This window comes from Malaclemys terrapin, chromosome 5 (genome assembly GCF_027887155.1).
Source record: "Malaclemys terrapin pileata isolate rMalTer1 chromosome 5, rMalTer1.hap1, whole genome shotgun sequence".
Lineage (NCBI taxonomy): Eukaryota > Metazoa > Chordata > Testudines > Emydidae > Malaclemys > Malaclemys terrapin.
The window spans coordinates 114,102,520-114,125,204 of record NC_071509.1 but is presented as its reverse complement, the minus strand read 5'-3'; the positions used below and the strand labels follow the sequence as shown (position 1 = coordinate 114,125,204).

Genomic DNA, 22,685 nt, shown 5'->3' with positions numbered 1-22,685 from the left:
ACAAAGAGATTAGTAGATTTAGATAAGCTACATGAGCATCTTCAGTATTAGTGGAAATAGAAATTAGGTTTAGGTCACTTGTCCCCAAGCCCTGTTCCTTAACTACAATAACATCCTTTCTGCTGCTAATGGTGATAGTGACAGTAGGCCAGATGCTACTCTATGCTAGACATGAGGAAAGTAGCAAAGTAATGTAGATTGGGCCTTACCCTAGTATGTGTTTCACCTGTCTCCATACACTGCAAAGGCTCCTGGGCTTGGGCGAAAGGTAGAACTGAGATGGGGAAGAGGAGAAGGTGCTCAGGCAGCATATGCCTTTCAAGTTCAGCCAGAAATTCAATAAATAGCTACCCAGATATTATCCTGGTTGAATGTGCAGCTGCAAAGCACCGCTGAGAAGGGTTTCATTGCAGCCACTAGCAGGGACCAGAACGTGGCTCCTGAGGGAGCTGTGCTATGGAAGGAAAAGACTTAGAATGCTGTTTGGAAAACTGAGCCTCTCTGCAGATGCTTCTGGAGCTATCCCAAGAGCTAAAAGGGGTCCAGTCCATCAGGTGGGCAACACAGCCCTCTCCCAATTCCAGGGAAAAAATGGGAAAATACTATACATTTTACATTCCGTTTCCTAGTTCCTAGTTTAGCATGTAGGGTAGCAAGTGCTCCCAATTACAGTCCTAATAAGAAAAAGTAATTAAAATCATTTCCCCCCTGGATATTTTACTTATGTGCTTATATACATATATTAGAGAGACAAGGTTGGATAGGTAATATCTTTTATTGGACCAACTTCTTCAGCTCTGTGTAGTTCAAAATCTTGTATCTTTCACCAACAGAAATTGGCCTAAGTTCTCTCCTTTGGTATATAAATGGCTACATTTCCATTGTTCTACCTAGGAGACCACTGGAAGGTGGGTGGGGGAGGAATCATCAGTGGATCAGTTGCACAAAGTTTCCACATAGCTTTGAGTGCCAGATCTTCCCCAGTCCCAATGCCCCAGGGAAATCCGTCAAAGGAATACTGCTCCCATTTAACTGAGCTCAGCAGTTTGGAAGTTCACAGGGTAAGAAGCGCCAAAGAGTCCTGTGGCACCTTATAGACTAACAGAAGTATTGGAGCATAAGCTTTCATGGGTGAATACCCACTTCGTCAGATGCAGGGTAAGAAGCACTTGTCACCCTGAATAAATTGTGAGAGTAAAACTTTTGGGTAAGTTTTTAATTACAACTGGCATTTCTGAGTTTAGTGCTGGAGGCAGCCATCTTGCTGAAGAGTGATATAATCTTTGACTCAAGTAGTGTAAGAGCTCAATGGAAGAGACAGGAAAACAATTTCCAACCTGGTTTAATACAGCCCTGTCTATACTAGAGCTCCAACTACTACTGCCCCTGGTGGAGCTGGAGTGATGATAGCAATGGTGGGAAATGGTGGGAAAACGCCTAGTTTGGCACAGCCACAGGGTCACAGATTACATCACTTTTCAGCAGAGTAGAAGCCTCTGGCACTAGACACAGAAATGCCCCAAATATAATTAATAAATTCACATTTCACAGTTTATTCCTGGAGATAGCAATCATATATTAATGATATTAACTTCTATTTAAATAGTCACTTTCTGCTGAAGGATCCCATATGGCTCTTCAATACCACAGTGAGAGATACCTTAGAAGAAACATAGAGAGATACCACTTCTAAAAGTATGTACATAGAGCACCACTGAAATGCAGCTACGTTTGTGATGGAGGTCAGCAAAGAACAGGAGCACCAAAGTTTGGGGAGGGCAAATTTTGCCAGAGATCCCCTGCCAAACCCTTGCTATAACAGTACCATGGGTTTTTTAAGCTGTCATCCAAATTTTTTTTTCACCCTTCCAATCTGGAACTAAGGGTTCTTGGTACAGGCTTCCTTTAAAGAACTCATTGTTATGATGCTATTGTTTTCATTTTGGAGGTGTATGAGGCACTATACTGCATGTCTCAAGGTTTATAGGGGTGCTATTTTTGATAGCATGGTCAATGTAACAGTGTTTTTGATGGCCTTATTCCATTTCACCCCATGTACCTGGATCAGTCTACCTCGTCTTGTGTACCAAGTAACCTTACTATCCTTTTTCAGACCCCTAATCAAAATTCAGGTCTTCAGTCTAGCTAATGCCTGCTCTGATGCTACCTTCCGCTATACTAATGCTTAAACATTTAGGGCTCTATCAGACCTTCAGGCCACTCTCCTGCTTACAGCTGTACTGTCTGAGTGGGAGCTCCAGTATGCTTGGTGTGGCAATTGCTGTGCCCCTAACAGGGTGCACTGCAATGTGTGCTCTTTTCTGTGGTTAGCCAGCTCTGCTGGCCAGTACAGAGGGAGGTAGCGCCATGGCTCCAATACACCGAAGTCAGTGCAAAACTGCCATTGGTTTCAACAGAATGGTTAAGAGCCCTACACTGTAACTGTATTTCTTCAGGGCACACACTTTGTATATAAAGTGCCTCACATATCACAGTCATTATATAAACAATAATAATAATGTTCAAACTGGAAAAAATATGGTGTGCTCCCACTATTCCACAGTTTATCCTTTTTTATCAGCTATTAGGAGTAATGGGATGATGTAACCACCCACAGTACACCTCTCTATTTGAGTTACTTGATCCCAGTTATTAGAGGATGCTAACAGTTATCAAGTATGCCTGATACAGGAGAAGTGCAAGGAGCCCTTTTGCTCACTAGCACAGCTATGTGGAAAGCTGTAGCATTGCTGTAAGTAGCACAAGGGGATAAGGGTGAGGGATTCGGCTGAGAGTTTCTAAATTAATGGGTGTCGTGGTGACTGGCACTAGAAAAGGTTTCTCTCCTTTTTCAATCTGGGAGAGAGAGAGAGAAATACACCTTATAAATTATCACCGTATGTTTTTATGCCCCTGACCGCTTACCCAATGTACTGCACTCAACTGGACACACACACACTATCAACATCCTACTATTTTTTCAACTTCACCTTGAAATTTCTTGCACTTTGGTGCCACCCACGATTAACAATCAAGAAACATGCATTCCTTCATTCCCACATCCAGCATTTCCCCCCTCTCGGCCACCAACAGACCTTATAACCAAACGCCAACCACTTAATGGAAATAAGAGCTGACTTACTCTACAGTTTCTTGAAATCTGTGGCCTGGAAGGACTTCTCCTCCAGCCTAGTAAACCAGATAGCAGTTCCGGCCACTGTCCTGATACTCCCCAGTGCTGAGCATACTCAATTCCCACTGAAGATTGGAAGCTGAAAGCACTCAGCACCTCACAAGTGGCTTTCTGCATCTCACAAGATCAGGCACTGAAGTCAACAGAAAGGAGGATGCTCAGAATATTGCACAATCAGGCCCTAATACTGCTCCCGTTGATGCCAATGGCAAAACCCACATAGTCTTCAGTGGGGCAGGATTGGAACCTAAATAATGAGCTATCCTTATTCATGAGAAATCCAGTCCAGCAATGAATTAGTCCAGGGAATTAGTGCCTGAAAGTGATAGGGTTTCTGATGGTGAAACAGGAGAACATTCTATTTCTGTATGAGGCCTTTAAGTGAAAGCTTCAGCCAAAGGCACTAACCTAAAGTTTTCAAACTTGGATGCCCAAAGTTAGTCACATAAATCCACATGTAAAACCTACATAACTTCATCCCTACTGGCAATTTTAGGACTCATAATTCACCACCATTGGAGCTCATCCATGCTAGCAATGGTGATGGCTGTGGTCATCCAACATCTATGGGGATGAACAGTTGAAAAGTGCAGAAGGTTATCGTGGCAGGGAGAGTGTGTTGAACAGAGCACATTCTGCACCATGGACATTCCCATGGCCTCTATCTCCACTGGCCAGCGATGGGGTAAAGATCACACTTCGCTCTCTTGAGGAATGTTGTAATGGCTGTTCTTCCACTGTGTGCCAGGAAACTCCAGGAGGCATTGTGTCCCTTGGCAACCTCTGCCCTGCCTTCACAGCATATGCCTATAAAACAAAATCCATCCCTATATTTCAGAGCAGCATTTTCATTGTGCAAGCTGAGTGTCTAAACAACTCCAGTTCTGATACTGCTCCCCTTTTTGACTTGGGGCAAGTCACAAAGGGCTGGATTCTGTGTTCTCCTCCGTTTGCTTTGTGTCACTCAGGCAGCACAGAGACAATGGACATACCAGACTAGTAAAGAATTTCCCCTGCATTTGGATCTCTTCATGGGTATAAGGCTGGAAGAGGTGGCAGAACCAGCTTCTGCAACAGCTGTCCCCACCTCCCCTGGGCCATTGCCTGGGAAGAGGGATACAGGAAGGAGTTGTGTTGGAGCTGGTCTGACTTCCTCCAGGACCAACTGACATGGATCTAGGAGCTGCACGATTTCCCTGCTGCCTCTCCTCTGCAGCCAAGCTCCATTTGGGTGGAATGGAGAATCCAGGCCATTGAAGTCCCATTGAAATCAACGGGACTTGAGCACATGTTTAATGTTAAGCAGATGTTTAAGTGCTTTTTTTAAGACAACAGCCCATTAACCTCTCTGATCATTTGTAAAATAGGGATAATAATGCTTCCCTACTTCTCAAGGGTGGTGTTAAGAATAATTGGTTAATGTTTTTAAACTGTGTTGAAGAATAAAAGCACTGTAAAAGTCCCACAAATGCTATGCCGATTTGCTCAGCTACTGGCCCTAGACTAAGAGAGGTGTGTGTTGGCGGGAGGGGGAGTTTATGTACCTTTTTTCCCAAAAAATGTTCATTGCTTAAATCTATCCCTTACACTGGCAAGCAAATATGTGATGTAGGTATTTAATTGTGGAGGCACATCTATTTCTTAGCTGATATCAGAAGCATAAAAGCCTTAGTTTCTAAATGCTGACACATTTGCAACTATAAGAAGAAACAGACAGAATGGAATATAAAAGATTAAAAAGGGGAAAATCTGAATTTTTCAGTGTGTAGTTAATGCTATTCCAAAAGAGAGGAGAAAAGATCCATTGTACATTTCCAGCAGAAAGTTTTACTTTTCCTTGATGTCCAAAACATTAGCTGGTTTCAGTCCAACATAAGAATGCTTACACAATAGGGCATTTTTAATTGGTCATTTAAGCTTAAATTGGCTACATTATTATGCTAATTACATTATTTTCCCTTTTCAGGGGCCTCAGGGACCTCCAGGACAAAAGGTATAGTATAAACAACAATACTGTGAAAGTGATTATACTTCCTAGTGCCAAATTGCAAGCAGGAGAGGTGAATGGAATTAGCTACTGTACACCACATTGAAGTAGTTAGTTTAGTCTGTGAATTTTGTTTTCCGAAAATACAACTACATAATGTGAGACACAAGATTTCTAATTTTGCCCATTATAGGAAATTCAGGCAATGCAGAGCAGACTGTTTTCAATCTGTCTGCTGAACTTGCAGGTTAAAAGGTCACTATAATTTTCTTTATTCAAGTACTGTATAACTATGAAACCAAACTTAAAACACTGTGAAAGGTGGGGGATTAAGTTTCAAATTGAATGCATGTCTTTACTCAAGTAGATCAGTGCCATATGACCAAAAAAATGACCAGAAGAAATAAAGGATGTAGGTGTTGCTGATAAATGGTGTTTGGTTGGCTGTATTCAGGTGGCCTGCCGGTGTCTTCCTATTTCTATGGTAACCTGACAACTGACTTCCTGTGAATGCTTTCAGCATTATTTAGACTCATCAGAACTGACTGCTGCAGTTTGATGGAATGAACCAAGGATTTATGGGATTGAACCATTAGAAAACTACTAAATATATCAGTAATAAAAACTAGTAGATGGCACTTTGCCAGTGTGTGACCCAATTATCATGAAGGCCAAATTGTTTGAAAAGTGATTGCAGAAGGTAAACAATATAGTCGAATATGTTTAATAAAAATCATGTAATGATTTAAAATCATCTAGAGAAAACCTAAAAATATAGTTATCCTTCACAGGTGGGAATGATATTATCATCTGTTTTTCTGTCTTTGAGACTGTCACAGGCACAGCATTCTTTGAAATGTGGGTTGTTTGCCATCAGTTAAAACAAAACATTTCAAACAAAAGAAGGTAAAAGCTAGGAAGATCTAACGGCTTGATCCTGCACCATTCAAGTCAATGGGAGTTTTCCCACTGACATGAATAGGAGCAAGATCAAGCCCTAGGACTAAGGAGAGGAGCGTTGTATGCTTAGCAATATACCTTCTGATAGACACTGTGTGAAATTGTAAAGCTGCCCTACTCCCCATGTTGCATTTTAAAACTACTCCTTCAGACTTGGGAGGTACTTTAATAGCCTGCTTAACATCAGCAAAACCTCTTTTTTGGGGGTTGGGGGAGGGATGTTAGAAAATCTGAGATCCCTTTGCGTGATTAAGCATATGCTAATTTTAAACCTGTTTTATTTATGCATGTTAGCATCTTATAATATAAGAAAAATCAGCAGATATCAATAAGGGAACAGTCCATACTGAAAAAAACAGTTTATCAAGAGCCTGATGGCTTACCTCCCTTCTGAGCCTGTGCGCTGCCCTCTGTCTTTTGGGAGGAACAGCAAGAATAAGTGAGCGTTCACTAATTCCTGGTTAGCATTCATGGGCTGCTTGCATCAAGCAACAACAGGGCTGGTACAGACAATGCTACCAACTCTGCATCCTTAGGGGGCCTCCAGGTCCTAAAGGCTTCCCCAGCAGGGAAAGGGTGAAATGCTAGTTTGATATCTCTTGCTAAGGTTACAGTGCCATGTTGTATGGAATACAAACAATTTCTGACTGACTCACAGCTCTATGGAGACTAGAGCTGGAGCCTTCTGAGAGTTCAGGATGTCTCCCTTTATTGTGGCCCATTCTGGGACACATGACACATTTCCTCCTTTTCCTATTTAGCAGGAATTTTCCATCCATTATTCTCCTAACCCAATCCATCCACAAATGCAGGCATCAGTACTGGACACATTCCCTAATGACTTCTGTGTCCCCTGACTTCTCTCACTGGACTGAACCTTCTAACTCAGGGGTCAGCAACCTTTCAGAGATGGTGTGCCAAGTCTTCATTTATTCTAATGAAGGTTTAAGGTTTCGCGTGCCAGTAATACATTTTAACATTTTTAGAAGGTCTCTTTCTACAAGTCTATAATATATAACTAACCTATTGTTGTATGTAAAATAAATAAGGTTTTTAAAATGTTTAAGAAGCTTCATTTAAAATAAAATTAAAATGCAGAGCCCCCCGGACTGGTGGCCAGGACCCAGGCTATGTGAGTGCCACTGAAAATCAGCTCGTGTGCATTAGGTTGCCTACCCCTGTTCTCACTGGTGTACATAGCTGAATGGAGGGGAGAGGGTCCCACACCGATTCTTTGGTCTTGCAGAAAGTGGACCCAAATGAATGGCTTTGCAGGTGGCTCTAGATTTGTTTAAAAGAGGCCTAGGCAACAGTACACCCCACCATTGGCAATTCCCTTCCCTTTAGAACAAACTAGCCTGTTTAAAGAGGCTCAGACACTTGTGATCTAAGCTGAGGATGTGTTTATGAATGAAAGATAAATGGATGGTTTCAATTTACTTTTTCACTGAAACTTACTGTTTAAAAAAACCCCGCTATGTCAGCACATACTGTACTGCTGCTTTCCTCACCTTCTGAATTGTCACTGAAAATTCATAATGATAGTTGTACAAGGTAGTACAAAAAGACAATGCATCATAAAGAAGTTTGAATTTGTGCTAAGACTTTATAAAAAAGATCCCTCCAAAGTTATATTTCCGTGCCGATTTCTTTTAAATTCTTTCTTCATGTCTGCTTCTTGTTTGATCTATAGTGGTTTTTAAAGTTTTGATTGTAGTAAGTTTAAAGCAGTTTAAAAGGGTGGCTATCGTTTGCAGTGCCAGACAGAATTATTCCATCGTATCCTTTAAAAGTACCAAAGATAGATCAGTGCTACCAGTTGGTAGCTTTGGAACATGGTTCCCGATATGAATATTTTTGATCATACAGGTCCAAACACTAAATGTAGGGGGCTCAGTCTTCCAAATTCATGCAGAGTGGTTAGTGGAATTGAATTATAATTCTTTAGTTTGTACTGAAGGTTTCAGAACATCACAATATAATCAGCCATTTGAATTTGGTTAATGAAGTAGGACATCAAGTAGTGCAATAATTATAACACTAGGACACTTCTGATTAATGCAGAAGGTCAAGTGGGAAGAGCGCTTACCGTTAACAAACAATGATTATTTTAAAAAACATTTTGCACTTATGGCAAGCATGTGTTCAGCATAATTCTTTAAAGTATTGGGTTTAGAGCTGACATGGTTTATGATTTGTTTGTCTGTTAAACTTGCTAAACCCAAGTCTATGGTTCCCACCAGGGTTCTGTTGGAGTGCCTGGTGTTCCAGGAATAGATGGACATATGGTGAGTTCAATATGAAACTTTTTAGCCTTCTTTTTCAGTGCTGAAAATGCTATTTACTTGTGTTTCTAAAGCCAATCAGAGTTTTTCTACATGAAAGAATTGCACTGATATAACCAAAGATGTGATTTTTAATGGATTTTGTTAACTTGCTGCCAAAGACTCTGTTGACACTCTTATTTTTGTTTGAGGGACTTTTTCTGGTTTAGCTTAAGGCAACTGGAGACAGGTTTAAGTGAAACTGAAACAAGCCACTGTGAAACTGGATTAAGAGTGTTCACACAGAGGTTTGTTTCACTTTAACTAAATCAGTTTTAAAGTTATACACCAGTATAACTTAAATGGAAATGCCTCATGTAGACAAATAGTGACTGAGTATGTCTCATTAGAAATAATTTTTAATTTCCCAATTCACACAATGAAACTTTAGTTTTCTGAACTCCCAGGGAGAGTCATGAAATATAACAGAATCAATGATTGGCTATAAAAATACTCATAAATCAGGTAAGCAAAGATAGCTAGACAAAGATTCTATCAAAATGATAACACTATTGTTGCAAAAATAGATGTTGAGGTAAATACGTACAATGTTATTGTTAGTTTTAAATTGAAGATTGTTTTGCAGGGTTTATTTTGGGTTTGTGTTTTATATATAGACAAATACTGCAGTCCCCAGTCATATGTTACTCAGACAAAATTCCCATTGAAGTATGTGGGAGTTTTGCTTGAATAAAGAGTAAATAAAGATTGTGGGATCTGGCCCTTAAATGGAAAGGACTAGATAAAGCTTTTAATCTGAAATGAATACAGTCCTGTTGGTATTATGAGAACACGTAGTTTTAAAGTCTCTTTACAATTAAATTAAGACAACAAATAGCCTTAAATTACTATGTACACAGAAAAAAAAAAATCTTATAGCTTTTTGTTGGGCCCGGTCCTGCAGAGAGCAATTTTACTCCCATGAGTACATCCATTCAAGGTAATGGGACTACTCATGTGAGTAAAGTGACTCATGCTTCAGTTTTTTGAGGGTCAGACCTTCAGTGAGCTAGGCCCTCCACCTGCGAGACACCTATGAAATCTGAATCCAGAAACAAACTTCTTCTTTCACCGATACACAAGACACAGTTGTATTTGGCTCTTTCTATAGATCATGCCAAGCTCTGCAGCTAGGTTCAGGGAGAGATAAATGGAAGTTTATCAGATGGAAGTGTATAACTTTACACAATGTATCTACAAAAAAAGAAAAACACAAAAGATTTTTTGCAATTTCTTTTTTCTTTCTCATGGCTTAATGCCTTGCTATAAAGAACCATGTCTTCTCTGCTGTTTTTACAGTGCTTAGCTCATTGTTGTGCTACTAGCAATAAATAATGAATAATAAAATAGATTAGAAATGTAGGGGGAACATAAACTTAGATTTGCTGTGGAAAAATGCAAACTAATCCATCTGGGGGTAAAATAATCCCCAAAACAATCATTCAGTTGGGAGGGGAGGAGGGATTTATCTTTGGTGGCTAGTGAAATCAATTTGGTAGTCTTAATCTTTTAGTTCCATCACCAAACTGACTCACAATTCGGCATGACTGATGATCTCTGCTTACAAGAGAGGCCTCTGACTAAAACAGCAGGGGTGTTTCACATCAGCACTAAGGTCTGTTGGCTGTGCTGGGTGGGGAAGTTTACATAATATGTCTGGCCCGGCTCTAGACAGTACTATGCATCTGTTCTTCTCATGAACACTTACTTTCCTACCCCAAACTTCAAAAACACTTGCAGGGAATACCAAAAGGAAAAAATATAATTGATTCACTGTGTTCGGATGACAAACCATTGTATATAAACATGGTATTATGCATACAAAAAAGCCCTAAAGCATAACTCCAAAGTTTTTGATCATTTATTTTTGGGTTTTTCGTAACAAAAAAAGTACAGCATTTTAACATTATAATTTGCAGTTCTGTATCTATATAATTTGATGATAATAGGTAACATTTAATAGTAATTTCATTTTATTGCTAGTAAAACATGAACCTAATTTTGCTATAATATCTGAGGAAGACCAAAAAAAATAATAGTGTTGTCTGTTGTAAGACTGCAAAGGAGAAAATATTTTGGAATCAGCATATGTGAGATCTAAGAAATGTTAAAACATCATCAACCAAATTTTTCATGGGGTCTCAGATTTAGCATCTGCATTTTTGTGACTGTGCTTAGTTGAGAGAACGATTTTGCAGGCACAGTCACTTATGGGCACAAACAGTAGAGTGTAGACGCTAATTACCAGTACATTATTTGTAAGTTCAAGTGAGGTTTGTGACCATGTAGTCTGCCTCCTAAATGTTATCAGGTGTGTCCACCAAAGTGTGGGTGCAAAATTAGTAACATCATCTTTGAAAACTTGGCCTACTCAGTTGTAAAGGAAGGACAAGATTAATTCCAGGCAATTGAACTATATTTGATTGATGATTCACTTCCTATAAAAAAATTATGTTTAGGGGCTGGAGGACACAAATTTACTCAAGCAAATAGTTTTTACTCATATGAGTAGACACACTGATTTCAATTGGACTACTCATATGAGTGAGGATTTGCCGGATTGTGGCCAATATTTTTTTTAAGAAAATCCATTGGAGAAACCAGTATCTACTTTCATTGCAGGTACAAAGAAATGATTCTGTGATCTCATCATTTGTAAATCTACCTTCTGAAAGTCACTTGTATGGTGTGCTGTTCATACTTTACAAAGGAAAAAATAAATCTGCATTTTACATAGGAAACAAAGGAAAAAATGTTACAGATCCTCACATGCCATTCATCAAATTTAAATTGTGCTTCAAAGATAGATCCTGACATTTTCTATTTATAGTTTTATGTTCTGATTTCCTTCAATAGTTATGGCATTTTCAAATGTTTTTCTCTGTATAACTTGAAGACACTCTTAAATGGTTATACATTTCCTATAAAGGTGTCAGCACATTTTCATTCAGGTTGAAAACTTTACTTTTGGCCTGGAAGAAATTATGTGCACTAAACTAAGAAACTAAATCCTAGAGCAAAGCTATAGAGATCTAAAATAAAAATGTAGTCAAAATTCTTTTCATTACACCACAATTGTTTTTCAAGGTCCTGGACTATATGTAATATTTTATTGTGAAAGAAAATGAATTACTTTAATGTAGCACAAATGTGACAAAGCAGGCATGTTGCAATTCTTTTCAGTAAATGACAATACATTCCATTTGTTTGCAAATAAATGAAAAAAGAATATTGAAAAGCTAAACTAAAATAATATTGTATAATATATGAAGAGGCATATAATATACTGTACAATACACCATGCAGTATATGCCTGTTCCTGCCAGTGAACTGTGCAAGTGGATCCCTGTGCTCATATTTGGGTGCCAAAAGGTTAAATCTTTCCGATAACATGCAAAGCCATAGTTCCATTTTATGCAGGAGATACTGTTGAAAAAGACTGAAATAATAACTTTAGTGTCTGGCTTAATTTTTCCATTGTCCATTGTAGGTTTCTCTTACTCTGTAGTCTCAATCTAGAGAGAGACTCCTTTGAGAAATGAATGTTTATGCTCAAGGAGCTAGTCTTCATGAATTAAAGTTGGAGTTTGTTGTGGGCTGCTGGCTGGTGATTCTGGCAGCGTTCTTATGGATTTACTGTGATTTGCAGAATATTGAACCAGCCTCAAATATGTGATGCAAATCATCTCCCTTGAAGACATATGGGTAAAAAGTTTAGAAAAGCCTTAGAGCCACGATAGCCTTTTAATGAGTGAACTCCCTCCATCTAATGATGTATTGGACTAGAATGCAAGAGGCATTAACAGGGTTAATATTTTCTTTCTTAGGCTCCAATTCAGGAAAGTATCTCTGTTCAGGAAAGCACTTAAGCATGTGCTTAACTTTAAGCATGCACTTAAGGCCCACTGACTTAAAGTTAAGCATGTACTCAAATGCTTTCTTCGGTTTTACTCCCCCTTCAGAAATAATCACTCACCTTGAGGAAATTTTGTAAGGTTGCCGTTATCCATAGCAACACCCCCAGCAGCTGCAAGTCCACAATGAAATTACATTTTCTTTTAATGCAAGCAGTTTAATGTACAACTAAGCCAGGGGTTCTCAAACTGGGGGTCTGGACCCCTCAGGGGGTTGCAAGGTTATTACCGGGGGTCGTGAGCAGTCAGCCTCCACCCCAAACCCCGCTTTGCCTTCTGCATTTATAAGATGTTAAATATATTAAAAAGTGTTTTTAATTTATAAGGGGGGGTCGCACTCAGAGGCTTGCTATGTGAAAAGGGGTCACCAGTACAAAAGTTTGAGAACCACTGAGCTAAGCAATCTCAGTCATAGAAGGTTTTTCTATATTCTTCCTTTTTTTTTTCATCCGTCCTTTAATTGGAATAGTGGAATATGGGAAACAGTTAATGCTTATGACCAATAGGTCTGGCATGGGCTACATAGCAATGCAGACAGGCACAATAGCTCTTGGAGCAGTAAGAGGAAGTAACTCTGAGCAGGGCCTTCTCTTCCTTTTTACAAAACACAGTGGGCACTTGTCCTTGTGGCAGTGGTGCTCTCCCCGCTAGTCCAGAGAGATAGCGGGGCCTAACCCCACTCCTCTCCACCCTCTTTGCAGAGTCAAGCACTGACAGTGGCACACGCCTGCCCCATTGGTGTGCACTGGTAACACAAGGTGCAGGATTGTGCCTGGCCTATGTGGGGATACAAGGGGAAGTAGAAGAGTTCTTGCACTTACACAGTATATCCCTGTATCACTAATATTAAACTGGCTACAAAAAGTGTCTTGAAAAGTTCAGATACTACAAGGATACAACCCTAATCAGTTATTCCTTATGTGGGCCTTACTCAGGCAGAACTCCTGTTGTCTCCAACAAGTCAGAAGGACTTTTGAAGCCAATGGGAGTTTTGTCTCAGTAAGGACTGCAGTGTATTTGGCCTGAAGGAATCCACTTTCCCATGAATGGATTGGAGATTTACTTGAGCTGTGTAATTCTCATTAGCTTTAAATGGGACTTTCTTACAGTACATAAATCCTCCACTCTTCACCACCTACATATGTTAGACCCCCTATTTTTATTTATACATTACTTGGGAATTTTTTTTTTAAAGGGTGTATTGAAAGCAAAATGTGTGGTCAGTGTCGATCATTCCACTTTAAATTGCTTCAGTAGTTTGACCAAGTTACCAGATAGCAGTTTGGTAAACGTGGGGAAAAAATGTCCTTCTTTTAAATATGCTAGTAGATTTAGAGATTGAAAGTGTGCAGATTTATAATTACCCTTTTGATTGCTTATTTATTATTACTCTTGTGCATATACATTTCTCCTCCAGTACTATTTATTACACAGAATACATATTTTAAAAGATTTTCTTTAAAGTATTTTTTTCAGGTATAAAAATCATGTTGTATGAAGTGCAGTTTATTAAAAGAAGAAATACAAAGAAAGGAAACATCATTGAGTATAATTCACAAATTCTCAGACGAGTTTGTGGGCCAGCTGAGCCTTGTTGAAGAGTCTTTTCACTTAATTTCACCTGGTGAGTGGGCCAGGAGAGATTTCCAGTCCTTAAACAAACAATTTTAAGTTCCTTTTGAGGGGGGACGAAAAGCAAGTTGAAAGGAGGTAATTCAACCCTTGCTTGAAATGAAAATCACAGTAACATGTCTGAGAAACCACTTTTCCCCCCTGTCCTCGTTTATGTATTTTACAGTAAAATTAGCCTGGATTAGGTTTTGGGGGCCTCTTGTATTTCCTCTTCCTTAAAATTAATTACATTCTAGTGACTGAAAAATATAGCAGCACTGACAAACCTTTCCTCTCAGGGGGAGGGAAAAATCAGCCAGATGCTATACCACGAGGTACTCATCACACCAAAACTACGCTGACATTAAAGAGGCTGCTTTTTTTCTTGCTTTTTTACCCTTTTGGTCCTTTTTCTTTTAAATTCAACACAGACAGCAAAAGTTAGGTTAGCCACTCATCTCAATTTTTGCTGAACAGTCCTGATTTTAGATCCCAGTCCTACAGGGCACACAGCACCTGCAAGGTGAAACATACTCTCGACTCCCTTTGGTTCCTTTGCATGTCTTTCCCACAGCTTATAGGATATCAATACAATTCTAAGATATATTTGGAGTATTACACAATGTCTCCATAGTATGTAGTATCAAAGTCCAAGGGCAAAATCTGAATTTGTGTGGACCTTACACAACTTAATAAAAGCATGTGCAGAGAAAGATACATGCTTCTTGCAGTTGTCCAGACATTAGTTCAGTTATCAGAAGCCAAAGTCTTCTCAAATATAGACTTTGCTTCTGGCAAATTCTCCTTGCTAAAGAACCTATACTATTAATGACATTCATGATGCTGTTTGGAAGGTCCTGTTTTAATTGTCTTCCATAACGCATACCTTCAGCACCAGAACATTTCCAAAAGAGAATCTTACAGGTTGTGTCAGGTTTGCCTGGCATGCTTTGCCATGCAGATGAGATGCTGGTATATGGCAGAGATAAAAATGAACATGAAAAGTGACTATATGAAGTTTTGAGATGCTTCCAACAAGCTGGCCTATCTTTGAAGGAGAAATGTGGATTTGGAAAAAGGAACACTCAAAATTTATAGAACACACAATTGGTAAACAGAGAATGCAGCTGGATTCAGACAAACTGAAGGAATTACTCATCTTACCCTAACCCAAAGACATTTTTGCTGTAGGAAGATTCCCGGGCATAATAAATCATTTTGTAAAATTCTTAATAAATTTAATTCATCTAACAAAACCCTGAAGAGATCTCTTTAATGGTCATATTACATTTATTTGGGGAGCACACAACAAAACCTATTTAATAAAATAAAAGAACTACTGATATCTCCACATGTTTTTGCACAATATCCAGTAAAATATCCAGCAGCAGATGAATCTTCATATGATTTAGGAGCAGTGCTCACACAAAACCAGCCAGAAGGAGACCAGAGCCTGTTGCATTCATATCAAGAAGGCTTACAGAAAGTGAGCAGCAGTATCCTCAAGTGGAAAAGGGAAGCTCTAGCAGTCACTTTTGTCTGTGAACAGCTCAGTGCATATCTGTTTGGCTGGAATTTGAACATTAAAACAGACCACAAGCCTTTAGTGGCATTATGATGTTCAAAACCACTGGATGACATTACACCTAGGATTCAAAGATTTTTGACTACGGCTGATTCAATTTTCTTTCTACATTGAACATATAGCAGGGAAAGCACTCATAGCAGCAGACACTTTCTAGATCCCCGGTTGCACAGCCACGAACGGAAGAAAAAGCTTTAGAGAAAGATGTCAAAGTCTATATTGTCCTTTTTCTGGCAGCAATTCCAGCATCTGCCAGCTGACGTCAACAAATTGGAGATGAACAGCTAAAGGATAGTCCTTACCAGAAACGGACTTAACTTTGCCAAAGTTCTGGAGCCAACTTCCACCAGACCTACTACAATATTGGCAGGATCTAAATGACCTTCACATGGCTGATGTTTCTGAAAGGACAGTTCATTCTGATCCCCATAGTACGTCAGAAAGAGACACTCTCCAAAATCCATGAGGGACACCAAAGTATAAACAAGTGCAGGACACGAGCACAACAATCCATGTGGTGGCCCTGTCTGAGTAGGCAAATTCAGAGCTTAGTAGAGGGCTGTGAGATATGTAACAAGTTAAAAAAAAATTGCTAGAACCATTACTCTCTACAAAGTTACCTGACAGACCTTGGCAGCAGGTAGCCACAGATTTGTTTTCTGGAAAGGACACAAACACGTTATTGTAGTTCTCCAGATGTATTGACTTGGACATACTTACATACGCTTCAGCAGCACAGGTCATCCTGAAACTAAAGTCAACATTTGCAAGACTTGGAGTTCCTGAAGTCTTCATATTTGATAATGGGCTTTAATTTACCTATGAAACACTGCTACCATTTTCACAGGATTTTGATTTTGAACATCATTCTATTAGTCTCCTTTATTCCCAGAGCTACAGGGAAGGGGAGAAAGCAGTGTAGACTTTAAAAAGACTTCTTCAAAAATCAGTAGATTCATAACAGAACATTCCTAGCATATCAGTCAATACTCCTCGTGTCTGGACTATCTCTGGCAGAACTTCTGATGGCAGGATGACTAAGGACTGACCTGAAGGAATTTTGAAAACAGGATGCTGGAATAAACATTCTGCAACAAAAAAAACCTTCATTATTCAGCACAGAAGAAAAGCATTACCTGAACTTAGACCAGGGAACAAAGGTTGTCTCAAAAGCTCCCAGACACTTGGAGCTGTTCCCAATTTGGCAGAAACTCCCTGATCCCACCTAGTGAAGACTCCTAAAGGATTCTTCAGAAGAATCGGGTTCATCTTCAATATTTTGCAACACAACAAAGAGAGGATCTGGGTCCTACAAATATTCTGTCAGGAAGTGAGCCCCCTCGACAGGAAACTCCATGCACAAATATAACAGAACTGACAACATGGTCTGGAAGACTGATCAGAGCCCCTGAAAGGCTTAGAATACTACTCTGGACTATTTTAATGCAGTTGATGAGGGGACATAGTAGTGTAAATAGTTTTAAGGAAATTGAAGTTTATTTTGAACTGTTGTACATTGGTTTATAATTTAAGTTTTAATATTTTTATGAAAGAGAAAGGGAGATGTGAGGTGATTATAAAGTTCCTGGTCTTCCACAGTAACCAGAATGTGTTGCGGCAGGGAGCTTAATGAATGTAGGAACTTCCTGGTTAGGGGGTTCTTTAGTTGCTGCGTAAAGCTTGGCTCTTTGTGTTTATATCCTCACACTACTGTCAGTTCTAGAAATTCTCAGAAGTTTTGGGTGGTAGGTGGTGTTATTCAGAATGGCTCACCCATCCTTAGTGATAATGTAATATAATGATGTTTTTGTGTTACGCACTGGCATCACAGCTTACTGAAACAACAGCTGTCTTTAACAGTGGCAATCCTGTGTTCTCTATAGCAATAGTGAAAACAACTTAACTTGTTAGCATATTGCTGCTGATAGTGCATTACAGTGCATATTGTCCCATCAGTTAACTTGGAGTTAATGTGAAGAACTCCAGTTAGCATTGATGGCAGCTACATGCCAGAAGCTGACTCCTGTAATATGTTAAAGCCTCTGAATGTTTCAATCTATTTGTGTGTTACTGCACAAATGAGGACCATCTCTCTATATTAAATAAACAACAAAAAATCCTACTGGGTCAGCAGTATTATTTGTCTGTGTCAGTGGTCAGCAGATAAACTGTTTATTTCGAGGTCAGAGCAGGAAGTTGAGGTCAGCTCGTGAGCTGGTGTTACATTGTCATGGAGTTCTGAACTATACTCAAGTCACTTCGTCTCAGTTTCCTCTATGTATAAAATTAGGATGATGCTTCTCTGCCTTACAGAGGATTTGTGTGATTTAACTGATATTTATATAATGCTTTGAGATGCTTGGTTTAAAGACACTTTAGGAGTCCAAAGAATTATGTGCCTGATTCTGATCTCTTTTATACTAGTATGAATCCATTGATGGAATTCATCCTGATTAATACCAGTGTAAATTAAATCAGAACTCAGTCCTTTATTGGTTGTAGCATTTTTCACCACTACCATCCCGCAATTTCTGTACATATGCTTAGTGGCCCATTTTTGGCAAGTTCCCTAATACTGAGCTATGAGATGTGACTAAAAATCCTCATTCATATTGCTGACAAGGTGGCTTTAAAACTTCTACCAATGTGCACCAAGGTCCAAAGTCACCTTTGCCTAGGCCACAGCATACCTCTCTCTGGGTTAGGAAGAGACTACAGAAGGCTTCATGTCCTTTTGCCCTGGTTTAGCTAAAATGACTTGATGTCAGACTGCCATCTGGTGATCCTTATGGCTGCAGTATTTGGCCTATTTTGTTCCAGTAAAAGTTCAGATTTCTATACCCTCTGTGAGGCTCCTTTCATCATTTGCATTTCCAGCATGGGCATTTCTGCAAGGTGATGCTTAACAAGATATCTTGGTGTCAGGCAGTCCCCTCATTGATTTTCTGTTTCCATCATGGAAGCAGCAGAACTTTGTTCTCTGTACCTAGGACACTAATGTGTACATATAACATCTCTGGAAAGTAAAGATAATATCTCTTTAGGACTGAACTAAACAGGTGCATAAAGAGTATCTCTGGGCTCCCTAATTAGTATACATTTTGAAAACATTAGCACCGTTTTATTAGAGAGTGTTTTTGCAGTTCAACTGACAGTTTACAGGTAAGTTATGAACATGGATAATGCAACTCACTGTTACAAGTTGTATAGCTCTTTGACCACATTGATATTAATTTTTGAAAAACAATAACTGCAACCTGTGCACTTTTTCAGATATTTCATTGTCTTCTGTATAGGCAGTGTGACAGAGTCGGGCCAGATGGCTACAGGACAGTGATAGAAGGCAGATACATTAGCCCTAGATTAAGCAGGTCCCTTTTTCCTGGGTAAAGTAACGGGCGATTCAAGAAAAAGCAGGAACTCGCTAGAACCAATTAAGGCAGGCAGGCTAATTAGGACACCTGGAGCCAATTAAGAAGCTGCTAGAATCAATTAAGACAGGCAGGCTAATCAGGTCACCCAGTTTAAAAAGGATCTCGCTTCAGTCAGGGAGGGGCGTGCAAAGAGCTGAGAGTGAGAGGGCATGCTGCTGGAGAACTGAGGAGTACTAATGCTATCTGGCACCAGGAGGAAGGTCCTGTGGTGAGGATAAAGAAGGTCTTGTGTGGAGGCCATGGGGAAGTAGCCCAGGGAGTTGTAGCTGTCACACAGCTGTTACAAGAAACACTATAGACAGCTGTGATCCACAGAGCCCTGGGCTGGAACCCGGAGTAGAGGGCAGGCCCTGGTTCCCTCCCCCCATTGGATATAAGAGGAGTTGACCTGGACTGTGGGTCCCACCAGAGGGGAAGGTCCCTGGCCTGCCCCCGACCCACTAGGTGGATCAGCAGAGACAGCGGGGCTTGTTCTCCTTCCTTTTCCCCATGCTGGCCAGTGATGACGTTAGCTGAGTGAATGGCAGGTTTGAGCCACTAGCAAAAGTGGCCAAACTGAGGGCTGCCGTGAATCTCAGAGGCGAGCAAATCCGTCAATAAGTGCAGGACCCACCAAGGCAGAGGAGGAACTTTGTCACAGCAGTCACACATTTTTTTTTCAATGTATGATCCTTCTTTAGAGGTAAATGTTGTGTTCTTAAAGTCTATGAAGTGGTACTGTAGGTAAAGCAAAGAAAGTTAAAGGATATTAAAACTGCACTTTTGCTCTAGAAGGAATATTTGTATGTTTACAGTCTTGGGACATGTTTTCTGTGGACCTGATTGCCACCATTGCTTCTGCAAGCACACCAGAGCAAGCAAAACTGACAGCAGCTGGGAGGTGTGCATAGCAGAGAAGCTACCATCACCATGACATCTGCTGCTGGACATTGTGGAAGCTTCTCTACCAACTGCTGTGTCAAGTGGGCTCCACAGAGCTGCAAACCCACTTCAAGAGGCAGGGGTTAATGCTAATAGAAGCAGTGTTCGCTAAGATGCTGTTCCTGCCTATGACAGGGTGGTTCTGTGGTAGGCATAGTGTTGGTGACCAATAGGAGCATAGTTTTGAAGAAGCCATCTAGCTGGGTGTGGAACAGAGAAGCAGAGCAGAGGAACTGGAGCTGGAGATTCCCTTGGATCCACGGGGGTTAGGAGGCTGCAACACTGCTTCCTCTGCAATCCCCGGGAACTCTCCAGGGGTGACTGTACAGAGTTTCCTGGGCCCTCTGTCCATCTCCCATATGAGGGCACAATACAGTCATAGAATCATAGAATAGAATAGAATCATAGAATATCAGAGTTGGAAGGGACCTCAAGAGGTCATCTAGTCCAACCCCCTGCTCAAAGCAGGACCAATTCCCAGCTAAATCATCCCAGCCAGGGCTTTGTCAAGCCGGGCCTTAAAAACCTCCAAGGAAGGAGACTCCACCACCTCCCTAGGTAACGCATTCCAGTGTTTCACCACCCTCCTAGTGAAATAGTTTTTCCTGATATCCAACCTGGACCTCCCCCACTGCAACTTGAGACCATTGCTCCTTGTTCTGTCATCTGCCACCACTGAGAACAGCCGAGCTCCATCCTCTTTGGAACCCCCCTTCAGGTAGTTGAAGGCTGCTATCAAATCCCCCCTCATTCTTCTCTTCTGGAGACTAAACAATCCCAGTTCTCTCAGCCTCTCCTCATAAGTCATGTGCTCCAGACCCCTAATCATTTTTGTTGCCCTCCGCTGGACTCTTTCCAATTTTTCCACATCTTTCTTGTAGTGTGGGGACCAAAACTGGACACAGTATTCCAGATGAGGCCTCACCAATGTCGAATAAAGGGGAACGATCACGTTCCTCGATCTGCTGGCAATGCCCCTACTTATACAGCCCAAAATGCCGTTAGCCTTCTTGGCAACAAGAGCACACTGTTGACTCATATCCAGCTTCTCGTCCACTGTGACCCCTAGGTCCTTTTCAGCAGAACTGCTACCTAGCCATTCGGTCCCTAGTCTGTAGCAGTGCATGGGATTCTTCCGTCCTAAGTGCAGGACTCTGCACTTGTCCTTGTTGAACCTCATCAGGTTTTTTTCTGCCCAATCCTCTAATTTGTCTAGGTCCCTCTGTATCCGATCCCTACCCTCTAGTGTATCTACCACGCCTCCTAGTTTAGTGTCATCTGCAAACTTGCTGAGAGTGCAGTCCACACCATCCTCCAGATCATTAATAAAGATATTAAACAAAACCGGCCCCAGGACCGACCCTTGGGGCACTCCACTTGAAACCGGCTGCCAACTAGACATGGAGCCATTGATCACTACCCGTTGAGCCCGACGATCTAGCCAGCTTTCTATCCACCTTACAGTCCATTCATCCAGCCCATACTTCTTTAACTTGGTGGCAAGAATACTGTGGGAGACAGTATCAAAAGCTTTGCTAAAGTCAAGAAATAACACATCCACTGCTTTCCCCTCATCCACAGAGCCAGTTATCTCATCATAGAAGGCAATTAGGTTAGTCAGGCACGACTTCCCCTTCGTGAATCCATGCTGACTGTTCCTGATCACTTTCCTCTCCTCTAAATGTTTCATAATTGATTCCTTGAGGACCTGCTCCATGATTTTTCCAGGGACTGAGGTGAGGCTGACTGGCCTGTAGTTCCCCGGATCCTCCTTCTTCCCTTTTTTAAAGATGGGCACTACATTAGCCTTTTTCCAGTCATCTGGGACCTCCCCCGATCGCCATGAGTTTTCAAAAATAATGGCTAATGGCTCTGCAATCTCACCCGCCAACTCCTTTAGCACCCTCGGATGCAGCGCATCCGGCCCCATGGACTTGTGCACGTCCAGTTTTTCTAAATAGTCCCGAACCACTTCTTTCTCCACAGAGGGTTGGCCACCTTCTCCCCATGCTGTACTGCCCAGTGCAGCAATCTGGGAGCTGACCTTGTGCGTGAAGACAGAGGCAAAAAAATCATTGAGTACAATAGCTTTTTCCACATCCTCGGTCACTAGGTTGCCTCCCTCATTCAGTAAGGGGCCCACACTTTCCTTGATTTTCTTCTTGTTGCTAACATACCTGAAGAAACCCTTCTTGTTACTCTTAACATCTCTTGCTAACTGCAACTCCAAGTGTGATTTGGCCTTCCTGATTTCACTCCTGCACGCCTGAGCAATATTTTTATACTCCTCCCTGGTCATTTGTCCAATCTTCCACTCCTTATAAGCCTCTTTTTTGCGTTTAAGATCAGCAAGGATTTCACTGTTTAGCCAAGCTGGTCGCCTGCCATATTTACTATTCTTTCTACACATCGGGATGGTTTGTTCCTGCAACCTCAATAAGGATTCTTTAAAATACAGCCAGCTCTCCTGGACCCCTTTGCCCTTCATGTTATTCTCCCAGGGGATCCTGCCCATCTGTTCCCTGAGGGAGTCAAAGTCTGCTTTTCTGAAGTCCAGGGTCCGTATTCTGCTGCTCTCCTTTCTTCCTTGTGTCAGGATCCTGAACTCGACCATCTCATGGTCACTGCCTCCCAGGTTCCCATCCACTTTTGCTTCCCCTACTAGTTCTTCCCTGTTTGTGAGCAGCAGGTCAAGAAAAGCTTTGCCCCTAGTTGGTTCCTCCAGCACTTGCACCAGGAAATTGTCCCCTACACTT

The 22,685-nt window shown here is 40.9% G+C and overlaps 1 protein-coding gene across 7 annotated transcripts in view; it reads left to right on the top strand.

Annotated features, from left to right (window-relative positions):
• Nucleotides 1-22,685, top strand: part of COL25A1 (collagen type XXV alpha 1 chain) — a 429,310-nt gene that overhangs the window by 310,625 nt on the left and 96,000 nt on the right. For all 7 annotated transcript variants that reach the window (XM_054030959.1, XM_054030957.1, XM_054030956.1 and 4 more), the window contains 2 exons: nt 5,160-5,186; nt 8,384-8,428. In XM_054030959.1, coding sequence (XP_053886934.1) covers nt 5,160-5,186; nt 8,384-8,428 — 72 coding nt within the window. The remainder of the gene's footprint in view (nt 1-5,159; nt 5,187-8,383; nt 8,429-22,685) is intronic.